The 12,881-nt window shown below is 33.2% G+C and overlaps 2 protein-coding genes across 9 annotated transcripts in view; both read left to right on the forward strand.

Moving 5' to 3' along the window:
• The first annotated feature begins 123 nt into the window (after positions 1-123).
• On the forward strand, positions 124-5,659 carry LOC109607673 (forkhead box protein N3-like). 2 transcript variants are annotated; one of them, XM_020024147.2, is made up of 6 exons: positions 124-220; positions 2,350-2,590; positions 2,651-3,033; positions 3,091-3,485; positions 3,539-3,771; positions 3,821-5,659. In XM_020024147.2, the coding sequence occupies exons 2-6, from the start codon at positions 2,383-2,385 to the stop codon at positions 3,925-3,927; spliced, it is 1,326 nt and encodes a 441-aa protein (XP_019879706.2). In that variant the 5' UTR covers positions 124-220; positions 2,350-2,382; the 3' UTR covers positions 3,928-5,659. The 2 variants fall into 2 exon arrangements, with proteins under 2 accessions (XP_019879706.2, XP_049825530.1); XM_049969573.1 differs by having other exon boundaries at positions 3,539-3,762.
• Positions 5,660-10,246: 4,587 nt separating this feature from the next.
• The window catches only part of LOC109597249 (mucin-3A), a 35,945-nt gene continuing 33,310 nt past the window's right edge, over positions 10,247-12,881 (forward strand). For all 7 annotated transcript variants that reach the window (XM_049969560.1, XM_049969561.1, XM_049969563.1 and 4 more), the window contains exon 1: positions 10,247-11,471. The gene's annotated coding sequence lies outside the window, so the exon portion shown is untranslated. The remainder of the gene's footprint in view (positions 11,472-12,881) is intronic.

The following is a 12,881-nucleotide window of genomic DNA, read 5'->3' on the forward strand; positions in this document are numbered from 1 at the left end:
AGTGCGGGATCGATTTTAGAAGACTTTTAAATAAAATATATGTAAATTATGTGTTTGCAAAAAGATTTTTTGGGGTGTGGCGCGAAAATTTCAAATCGCATTTTAATAAACATGGCTTCAAACAAATCAGTGATATCATGTGTTTGGGTGGCATAAAATGGTGTGCTCTTGAAACAGTTCGAAGTTTTTAGTGTAGTTTATTAGGATTTACTGATAAAAGGTAGTTTTAGAAAAACGTTATGTGACATCGAATCGCGTCGTTTGTTAATCGAGCATCCGGCAAAGTCATTTTGGTGTCCTGTTAACGAAACGTTGGCGAATTACTCGACAATTTCAATTCGGATGCACGTTTTGTTGTACATCCAATGGCTGAAATTTGACCTATATTATTTGAATTGATCAATTGACATTGTCGCTAAAACCGATCGTTGTTTTAACGTTGCACATTCGCACGGTCTAATTATAAATTGGGTATTATTTCGGGCCGTTTTCGTCCTTTCGAAAAATGTGGTTAGGTCGTTGTTACGTACCACGTATTGTGTGTTTATTGCTAAATTTGGTAAACAATATTTTTATCTGGACAATTTTGGACGTAATTCGCCCTAACCAATAACTTATAACATCCGAATATTCTTTGGTTTTAGTCATTTTTTACGTTTGTTATGTCACAACTACTGAAAATTTATTCTGGGATAAATTTATCTCAGTTGGAAGATGGTTGGGATCACGCAATTTTTGTTTTACTTTTACTGATCTACTTGATATTTCACATCAGTTCAGGGTTGCTAAGAATAAACATTACATAAAAACGCACACGCATTAATAACAATAACCAACAACAAATCGAAATCGTATTGCAAAATGGTGGAATAAACAATATCAGTGATTGTTGTTATTTGCGGAGTTGTCGAAATTACACCGCACATTCCAACGTTGAAAACGAGGTTAAACAATTTCCGTTAACTTCTTCAGGCCACAATTAACTAATAAAAAAATTTCGGGGCATCTGTTTATGTTATAATTAAGATACGGGGGATCGTTAAAATGACGATTTGTTTAATTCGATGTGTTGTCAGTGTTTATCTCGATATCAAACAAATATCAATAAAGTTGAGAATTGATTAATAAAATATTGTTATTGTGTGCTCGTGTAAAATTTTAGAATTGTAACGTTGGATTTAAGTATCATTTTAAAATACCAATTTTAAAATAATACTTAAATCCACGTTACAATCCCAATATGTTTAAAATACCAATTTTAAAATGATATTTAAATCCAACGTTACAATCCCAATATGTTTATAATACTAATTTTAAAATGATATTTAAATTCAACGTTACAATTCCAATATGTTTAAAATACCAAATTCAAAATGATATTTAAATCCAATGTCACAATCCCAATATGTTTAAAATATCAAGATTAAAATGATATTTAAATTTAACGTTACAATCCCAATATATTAAAAATATCAATTTTAAAATGATATTTAAATCCAACGTTACAATCCCAATATGTTTAAAATACCAATTTAAAATGGTATTTAAAACCAACATTACAATTCCAATATGTTTACATGAGCCACTTTCAACTTGCTGTGGAAAACGCATTATGTTGTTTACGTGTTGTTTTAGTTGTTTTTTAATTAACCAGTAGTTACCTAATTATAATTTGAAACGAGAGGAACTTTCAGGCGCGTTATGTAATAGCTTTGTTCAATTTAATGTTGTCACGTATATTCGAGACTGCAACTAATTAAAAATTTTTTTATTGTATACTTCATAAATATGTTATATATTTAAGGGGCGCCCTTGTGTATGTTACCATTTTCGTAGTTTTCTATTTTAAAATGTATGGAGTGTCACCAGTGCACAATTGAATGTTTATTTATTTGTTTATTATATATAAAATTTATGAAACTAAAATGGTTAACAATAAACACAGAGGTGGACAACACATAAATAAATTCATGGTTTTCATAAACATGTTTTTCAGTGTTTATCTTGAAATTGATGTTTATCTAAATAAACAAAAATAATAGAAAATTGTGGTTTTGATAAGTAATATTCATTAATTTGGTAGTAGAATGTTAACTATATATAATTTTTTGAATTAAAATAGTGCGTTTGGTGATAATGTACTTAATAATCACAAAATTGTGTAACATTTTATTAAATTTTATTGTTGTAACACTCTAAATTGTTATCTTAGCGTTTAAAATGTGATAAAACTTGATTTATAATTGTTCATAAATTAAATTAGATAATAAACCTATTTTTAAATGAAAATAATAAATCAAAAGAAAAATGTATATTAATTGTTTGTAACAAATTTAAATTCTCTTTTAGGTAGTGTATAAATTAACTGAAAGCAACTAGACAATGTCACCAGAAAGATCGAATTCACCACAAAGCGACGTGGCGTTAACGCCGAAACTATCGGTACCGGGCAGTCCTGTAGCCGGCACTCCAATCCAGGACGCCACATCCCCATTTTCGTTCTTGCTGGCGGTCGCCCAAAGCCAGAGCAAAATCACCGACGACGATTTAACCAGTTTGTCCTGGTTGCAAAACAGAGACCTCTTAAAAGGTTGTACAAAATAAATCCTCGTGTATTAATCAAACTTTAATTGATTTTCATTTTATTCAGACATGAACATAAACCCATCTCCTTCGAGCAGCATGAACAGCACGCCGGTGAAACACCAGACGCCCGAGTCATCGGACGGCACCCCACCTGAAGCAGCGGCGCCGTCCCCGTACACCAACAGCTTCACGCCCAAGAACAAACATCCGCACAACATACCGTACGACCCGCTCGTGCACACGAACAACAAACCACCGTACTCGTTCAGCTGCCTCATTTTCATGGCCATCGAAGACTCGCCGCAAAAAGCGTTGCCCGTCAAGGAGATCTACGCGTGGATCCTGGAACACTTTCCGTATTTCAAAAACGCACCTACCGGCTGGAAGAACAGCGTGCGCCACAACCTGTCCCTGAACAAGTGCTTCCAGAAGGTCGAAAAGGCCCCGGTACTGATTGAACTGTTTAAACATTTTTAGCACGGTTTTACTTTTTATTGTTTTCAGAACTTGGGGAAGGGTTCGTTGTGGACGGTGGACCCACAGTACAAACCGAATTTGATCCAAGCCCTGACCCGATCGCCGTTCCACCCGTGCGCCAACCTGGACCCGACCTCGTACATGAAACCCTCCGCCAAGTCGCAGTCGGACGAGAACAACGTGGTGCGTCTCCCCAATCCTCAGCTGTTCCCCTATCTGGCGAGGAAGCTGGCCTCCACGCAGATGGACAGCGAGGAAAGCCTGGACGAAAGGGACGCCGCCGCCGTGATGTTGAGTCTCAAGAATGGGCCGAGGGTGAGCGACAAGAAGATCAAGGGTGTGTGGCAGATCATCACGACGTCTCCCAGCCAAGACCACACATACAGCGCCGGTGTTTCCAGCGAGGAAAACGACGACGACCGGTAACTAACTCTAGAACATCCATTAACTAGTCTACAATTTAATTTGATTTAAGGTTAACGAAGAGCAAAACGTGCCGCAAAATCGACTTCGAGGACGACGAAGAGCGCAGGATAAAGGAGGGGGCGGAGACGCTGCTGAATTTGGCGCACTCGACGAGAAAGCGCAACAATTCCGGTAACCTGGAGGGCGGCAAGATACCGAAACTCTCCCATTACGTCGACGTTAACGAAAACGAGGCGGAGGAGAAGCACGCTCCCTTCAAACCTAGATTGCTACGTACGAAAGGTGACTATTACTAGAATACTTTACTTATTAATTGTTGTGATTTTTTTAGGGAGGTCGACAAACAATAACAACAACAACAAAATATTGTCGAACAACAACAACAACGACGAATGGTCGAAACACCGGCGCGAATTAGAAATATGCCAGAACAGGTAATATTCAAGAAAAGTCTTAAACAACAAGTAAATGCAAACCTAGCGAATTAACAAAAAACATTAGTTACGTTGATATAATATATATATACTTGAGCTGTTATTATTATATTCTAATATATTTTATGTTTTCGTTTATATATAGAAAAAATACCTATGAATTGAAAAAATGTACATCTAAGGATTGTTTTTTTACTCTTACTGACTGAAAATTATTTATTGAGTCTTCTACATAACTTTAATATCTTGTAAATAAGTTTGAATGCAATTTTTTTATATATACACGGTTTTGGAATTGGTGCTCCGAGTCAAACACCAAACTTATTATTTACCTAACTGAGCGGAGCCACACATTTCAAAACGCAAATTATTGTAAATAATTAAAATATTTATTTGTATAATTTCCAGTCATCTACATTGTTATAGTTTGTTACAATTAATTGATTTAAGTATAATCGTTACCAATTTTTTCGTTAACTCTTAAGCTGACTAAAAATCCCTTACATTACTCCCTAACGCTATAATTTCGATGTGATTGCACGAGCGACAATCAATTTCTCGTTGAAAACGCACTAAATAATGTTGTTTACGTGTAGATATAATAATAGCTGTTTTAAATGGACCAGTAGCTGCTTAATTATGATTTGAAACGGGCGGAACTTTGAGGCGCGTTATGTAATAGGTTTTGCTCAATTTAATGTTGTCCTCAGATCTCAAAGTTCCGTCGCGTTTATTCGGGTAGTACTACAAGTAATGTAAAGGTTTTTTCTATTATATACTATATAAATATACAATTAAGGTGTGCTCTTGTTTAGGTTGCCATTTTCGTTGTTTTCTTATTTTCTAATGTGTAGAGTGAAGTGACAAGAGTGCACTATTCAAAATTTTATTGTAAAAAATTTAAGATGAAACTTTTGAAATGGTTAGCAATAAATTCGGGGGTAGATTGTTGAAAGGGTGGACAAAAACAAAAATGTCTTGAGGTTGTAGAAGAGTAGTTCGAACTGATATATTTTTTCTATTTCTCGTGATATACATGTATATTATACATATATGGAATGTGCTCTTCCTATTTTAAAAGATAATTGTCGATAGATTTTTCTATGTTCTAACTTAGCGGTTGGAAGTCTCAAATTCGATGGAATACAAGGACCAAAATAGTCATCCAAAATAAAAACACATCAAATTGAATGGCCACTATTATCCCAGTGAAACCGCCGGTGAGTTTTGAGACTTCCAACAAACATATCGATGAACCCAATTGAAAAGCAATAATAGTTTTTAAAATGTAGTGTGATTTCCGTTCCCATGATTTCGCCAGCAGAATTTAGTATGCGGTGAAACTTGTGCCGCGCTTGGGATTAATTTCGCGGACATGATCATTCTCTGTGCCAAACTAAATTTATAGTTTTTATCTTGATTTTTGAGTTTGTTGAATTTTTTGGCCTCTGTCTTCCAATTTTATAAGTACTCAAATGCTGACAAAGATGTTCTAAATTTAAGGGATTTTACTAGTTCGATAGGTATATTATTATTATTATTACTATTATTATTATTACGACTTTTACGGAAGATGTTTTTTCGAGGACTACATGAAATTTTAAATAGCTACGATGTTAATTGCAATCTATATGTGCTGTATTTAGTTTTTATTGTTTTTAAAGATGTTATTTATATGTATAAATATTAAACAATAAATTTGTTATTGTAAAAAATAAACGGAAATAAAACAATTACTTTGTGTTTTAATTATCCCATTTCCTATAATTAATTTATTGAGTGCTAAGATCAAAGACTACTAAAGGTAAGCGAGTAAATGTCAGAATGTAGTAGAGGTATTTCCCGCCAAAACTTATTAGGAGTAAAACTCTGACGTCACGATATCTTGAACAAAAATGGTAGTATGTAGTTAGCAATCTGATTAATCTGTGACTTCCCGCCAAAAGTTATTAGGAGCAAAGCTCGACACCTCCTCGCGTTTATGTTATCCTGATACAATATTGATATTTCTTCAAAATCTGCTCAGTAAAGTGAAAAATTTAACAGGGCAACAGAATGTAGTAAGAGGTATTTCCCGCCAAAACTTATCAGGAGTAAAACTCTGACATCACGATATCTTGAACAAAAATGGAAGTATGTAGTTAGCAATCTGATTAATCTGTGACTTCCCGCCAAAAGTTATTAGGAGCAAAGCTCGACACCTCCTCGCGTTTATGTTATCCTGATACAATATTGATATTTCTTCAAAATCTGCTCAGTAAAGTGAAAAATTTAACAGGGCAACAGAATGTAGTAAGAGGTATTTCCCGCCAAAACTTATCAGGAGTAAAACTCTGACGTCACGATATCTTGACCAAAAATGGTAGTATGTAGTTTAGCAATCTGATTAATCTGTGACTTCCCGCCAAAAGTTATTAGGAGCAAAGCTCGACACCTCCTCGCATTTATGTTATCCTGATACAATAATCTGCACAGTAAAGTGAAAAATTTAACAGGGCAACAGAATGTAGTAAGAGGTATTTCCCACCAAAACTTATTAGGAGTAAAACTCTGACGTCACGATATCTTGAACAAAAATGGTAGTATGTAGTTAGCAATCTGATTAATCTGTGACTTCCCGCCAAAAGTTATTAGGAGCAAAGCTCGACACCTCCTCGCGTTTATGTTATCCTGATACAATATTGATATTTCTTCAAAATCTGCTCAGTAAAGTGAAAAATTTAACAGGGCAACAGAATGTAGTAAGAGGTATTTCCCGCCAAAACTTATCAGGAGTAAAACTCTGACATCACGATATCTTGAACAAAAATGGAAGTATGTAGTTAGCAATCTGATTAATCTGTGACTTCCCGCCAAAAGTTATTAGGAGCAAAGCTCGACACCTCCTCGCGTTTATGTTATCCTGATACAATATTTATATTTCTTCAAAATCTGCACAGTAAAGTGAAAAATTTAACAGGGCAACAGAATGTAGTAAGAGGTATTTCCCGCCAAAACTTATCAGGAGTAAAACTCTGACATCACGATATCTTGAACAAAAATGGAAGTATGTAGTTAGCAATCTGATTAATCTGTGACTTCCCGCCAAAAGTTATTAGGAGCAAAGCTCGACACCTCCTCGCGTTTATGTTATCCTGATACAATATTTATATTTCTTCAAAATCTGCACAGTAAAGTGAAAAATTTAACAGGGCAACAGAATGTAGTAAGAGGTATTTCCCGCCAAAACTTATCAGGAGTAAAACTCTGACGTCACGATATCTTGACCAGAAATGGAAGTATGTAGTTAGCAATCTGATTAATCTGTGACTTCCCGCCAAAAGTTATTAGGAGCAAAGCTCGACACCTCCTCGCGTTTATGTTATCCTGATACAATATTTATATTTCTTCAAAATCTGCACAGTAAAGTGAAAAATTTAACAGGGCAACAGAATGTAGTAAGAGGTATTTCCCGCCAAAACTTATCAGGAGTAAAACTCTGACATCACGATATCTTGAACAAAAATGGAAGTATGTAGTTAGCAATCTGATTAATCTGTGACTTCCCGCCAAAAGTTATTAGGAGCAAAGGTCGACACCTCCTCGCGTTTATGTTATCCTGATACAATATTTATATTTCTTCAAAATCTGCACAGTAAAGTGAAAAATTTAACAGGGCAACAGAATGTAGTAAGAGGTATTTCCCGCCAAAACTTATCAGGAGTAAAACTCTGACGTCACGATATCTTGACCAGAAATGGAAGTATGTAGTTAGCAATCTGATTAATCTGTGACTTCCCGCCAAAAGTTATTAGGAGCAAAGCTCGACACCTCCTCGCGTTTATGTTATCCTGATACAATATTGATATTTCTTCAAAATCTGCACAGTAAAGTGTAAAATTTAACAGGGCAACAGAATGTAGTAAGAGGTATTTCCCGCCAAAACTTATCAGGAGTAAAACTCTGACGTCACGATATCTTGACCAAAAATGGAAGTATGTAGTTAGCAATCTGATTAATCTGTGACTTCCCGCCAAAAGTTATTAGGAACAGGCTCAATGTTATCCTGTTAAAAAATGGACCATAATAAACATTTTTTTTTGACAAGATGGAATTCGGAGGCAAGTGTCCGATTTTCACGGACCTCTCTCCGGGCACCAATCCTATGATCATAACTATTTGAAATTTTGCAAACCAAAGTCGCGGACAAATAGAAACAAAATTTGTAACTTAAAATGTACACATACTAGCGTCATCTATGTATTATGATATTAACATTGAATTTGTTAAGAATAGAAAACTGTGAAATGGAAAGTTTACAAGCAGAAAACTGGAACAGATCTTTAACGGTTCGACAATGCTGTTCTAGGTGGCACTTTTTTTCATAAATTAATTGATTGAAAAACAAGTTTTTGAAGTGCTATGTGATGAATATTTATTGGGTTGGGAACAAATAAATAAAACAATTTATAATTAATTAAAAATTTATTAGGGTTTATTACGAACAGAAAACTGTAAAATTGAATCTGCGTATTTCTGTAATTCAAAATAGATGGTTTCGCATACTAATCAATTGATAAAAGAAGTTATGTTATAAAATTCATTCATTTATTTTTACGAAAACAGTAAATTAAAGATATCTACCATTTACTATATGTTTGATTACTAATATAAAATTCAATGAATTGTAAGGGATACTTTACAATTCATTAAATGTATTGATAGTTCATAGTTTTTTATTTCTTTTCAAAAAGGCAAAAAATTTGTAATCGTAGAAACAGACTATTCCAGTTAATCAGATGAATTGCAGGAGTTTAACAGTTTGATGGACTTACCTGTACCAGAAACAAAAATATAAATGAGATGTATTTATCATGTAATTTATTTACACTGATTATTTAGAATTATTGTTTAAAGTATCACAACTATTTATCCATTCTTAAAATGTATTCTCATTTTTTGTAACATTTTTATTTAATGTGTAATTTTAATTAAGCACAATAAATTTGTGGTCAAGTTTATTTCGCACAATTATTTCGACCACACCCCACAATATTGTCTCGACATTGTTTATTGTCATTTTGTAAATTTAACTGAATCAGATATTGATATTCAAGGATACGACAAACGTATATACTAATATTGCATAATTTTAGCCACTTACTTTAGAATGCGAAAATTACTCTAATTCATTCAATTTAAATTATTTTCGGGGCATTAAAACATAAAACATGTTTCTTGTGACATCCATAAGTTAAAAAACGTTAAATGTGGAATGAAATTAAGTAGTTGACACTTTCACGCTAACTATACCATTCTCCGACGCGTCCTAACAAAATGTAGACGACATTAGAAAGCATCTCTTTTAAGAAATCGGAAACCCGATATTGGGCCAGCAATATTGATGATGACACTCCGTTAAAATATTTAACACTTTCAATTTTTTTACCTATTTTTTAATAATTATGTAACAGATTAGAGGGTTGAATGTAATTAGCATTTATGAGAATTTTTGTATTGTATTATCTGGTTCCAGTTCGAATAATTATATTTAGATTAAATATAGAAGTGAATGGTTTAAGCACAATCGGGTCACCTGAAGGAAACTGAAAGTCTCTTTAAGATTTGCTTACGAATGCGGCTGCGAAAACCGATGTCCATTTATTTAACACGACAACAGACATACACACACGACCGCGCTAATTTTTTCGTTCTCATTTATTATGGGGGTGGGAGTGAATAGACTCCAGCTACAGATTATGTAACACGGTTTTACGTAATGTTTTTTTTTCGCTAATTTGATGTAGACGGTTGCACGATTTTGTTTGGGGGTCAGTAGAATTGGTCTGATCTATTTTTGGATGTTTGAAGACGATTTGCCGAATTTGCATTTTGGTATTTGCAAAATTTTGCAATAATAACTAACCTTTAGATTTATCTAAATGTTTCTGTATGAATATTAAATATATCGATTAATTAAAAATAAAAGGGCAACAAGAAATTAAAATAAAATTCATCTTATATGCATTTTTATAATCTGAGATTTAATAAAAAATTAGATTCTCCTAGGAAAACTCAAATGAAATTGGATAATTTTTACTTGTCTTTATGTAGTGTGTTTTTGCTAATATTATTGATAAGGAATAATCTTTTAATTATTTATTCCAATCTGAGAAGAGGGTGTCGTAACCCAGAAAATGATTTGGTCTTGAAATAATGAAATGTTTAATAAACTTTTTATTATTATAAATACAAAAACATTTCAAAAGATAATAAGACTACAATTATAATATATTTAATAAGTATTAAATAAAACAAAGTAAACTACTAAAGTACAGAATAAAGTGATCGAAAAAAGAATATTAACATATTTAACCAGACATTTTTATATGCCCTGTATACGTTGATTATTTGTGAATGAAAACGTAAAAATGAAAACAATAAAATCTTAGACAAAAAACAACGAGGTCGAAAAAATGCATCATGGGTTTCAGTCGATATTTAAATATCAGTTTGATTTTAATTCTGTTCGAGAATTAACAATCAATTTCTACTATCTTTTCTTAAAATCATGCAGAGACGTCATTTATCAGAAGCTGACCGACTTCATCGTTTAAGGATCATTCAGGTTAGCTCAATACAAGTTGATGTGGCCTCTGCAATTAATATTGAGGAATCTGTAGTGTGCAGACTCTATCAATGGTTTTTAGAGACTGGACATGTGCTAGATTGGCCTAGAGAAGGTTGACTAAGAGAAACATTTGATCGGGAAGACCGATTATTATTCAGAGGAGCACGAGCGGACCCAATAAGAAATTTCTTAGACAAGACCTGATTTTGGCTACTGGACGTCATGTCTCCTGATCTGAATTGCAGAACATGCCCAGGATGTGATTGGAAGATCATTAATTGCTCACCAACCCAGTGCTCACATTACCTGAGAGTTAAGACAACTCCTTCTAGCAATATGGGACGCTTTGGATTAAAATCATCTGGATGAGCTGATAAGGAGTATGCCAAACCAATTTCTTTCAATTGAAATAACTAAATTGTATAAAAATAAAGAATATTTCATGTTACTTTTATAGTAAAAACTTAAAATTCCATCAGAAATTAAGAAGTGTTGATTAAAAAAAATCCTGCATGATTACCGAAGAAGTCGTAAAAACAGAAATTCGTGCAACTGCACTTGTAATCAATCGCCTTACGCCGGCTCGATTTCCTGCCGAATGCACATGTCGCTCTCCTGCTCGAACCGCACGGTCCGAAAGAAGTGGGGACGGCTCACCGGCAGCAGGAGAAAGGACAGGTGAGAGGGAAACTGATACAGTTTTTTTTCTTCTGAACACCACCACAATTCGGGGTTTCCTCGACGTGACGCGATTCCGAACGGTCCGAGTGCACAGTACGTTTTACGACGCGTCCACGCCAACATTTGTTGGTTTTTTAAAAATTTTTTTCTTGCCGACGTTTAGGACCGACTTTAGTTTGTAGTGGTGGCATGTTTGTGAATTTCAGTGTCGGATGATCGATTTAAGTTTCAGGATTAATTCGACGTTTGATGCTATGGTGTGTTATTGATTGATTTCTGTATTTTGTTTTAGTTGTTTTGGGTTTTTATGTACGGACAAGTGATCTAAGGGTGAAATGTGAACAATTCTGAAGCAATTAACATCTCTAATGATTTTATGAAACGACTGTATTGTGTTAAAAAATTGCTTTTTTATAACATTGGTGATTTAAATCATTAAAAATTAACTGATAAATTTAACATAATGCTTTCTGGGGGATTTAATTAATAACAATATATTTTTAATGCATATATATGTAAATATAAAAATTCAAATAGGTTGAAAAATTTAATATATAAATGTTGTGATTCTATTGAAGTTTAAATATCTTCTGAGGTCTTTTAAATTTTTTTAAAAAAATAAATAACATCTTCATTCAGTCAAAAATGAATTTACTGTATTTTTATAAAAAGTTAAGACATTTTCTAGCGTTACAAAACAAATAACAACGTATTTGAAATAAAAAAGAGAATGTATTTTTCTATTAAATTACTCATTGCGTTATATTATTATTCTGTAAACATTCCTAATAAAATGTCAGACCTTCTTATTCTAATCACACACAAATCTTAACTATTGTAACGTCAATTACGTTAATAAAAGATAAAGTTACTCGAATACACTTTCTAATTGAATTCATAATTGTCAATTCACTTCTGAAATTGTTTATAGTAATTAAGTTATGTTACAGTTATTATGAAATATGAGTTAAAACTCGTTTAAACCTTCCAAATTTAGTTCACACATGACAGGAGTTTTACTTCTTTTACTTCATTAACAGAGCTGTTAAAATATAAGTTTCTAAAAGCATTTTATGATCGAATATTTACTTAATTTAAATAATTCATATATATGCATTAATTAACTTTCCACAACAAATTACTTTGACAATATAGTTTTTGTTTTTTAAGAGAAACTTATAGAATCCATCCAAGAAATTCAATGTGAAGTGTAACATTACGATGCGTGAATCCGAACATGAAAACAAACATTAGGAAATCCGTGAGTTGGTAAATTGCGATTTGCATCGTTGGATCAACATTAGAAAATCAAATTTATACCGCATTGTTGTCTTAAATAGTTATATTTATTAAAATAACAGCCCCACAATATTCCGCGTTTTCACGTAAATAATTAATATAATTTATTCGCAAGGTTGACACACTAATTAAACGTGGTGAAATATTCAATTTTTAAAAGGGAAGGTCGCACTAATTATTTAATCATTAGAGAATTTTCCTAAATATAGAACAAGTTAGTAGTAAAATATGCGAAAAATTGATCCACATTAATTTGCGATGGAAAAAAAATCTTACGTAAATTTGCGTTCATGATATTAATTGCGACCAATTTCCTGTAGAAAGTGAACGATTTTCGATAACAAAACGCGACCCACAAGCGTATTTTT

This window comes from Aethina tumida, chromosome 7 (assembly GCF_024364675.1).
Source record: "Aethina tumida isolate Nest 87 chromosome 7, icAetTumi1.1, whole genome shotgun sequence".
Classification (NCBI taxonomy): Eukaryota; Metazoa; Arthropoda; class Insecta; order Coleoptera; family Nitidulidae; genus Aethina; species Aethina tumida.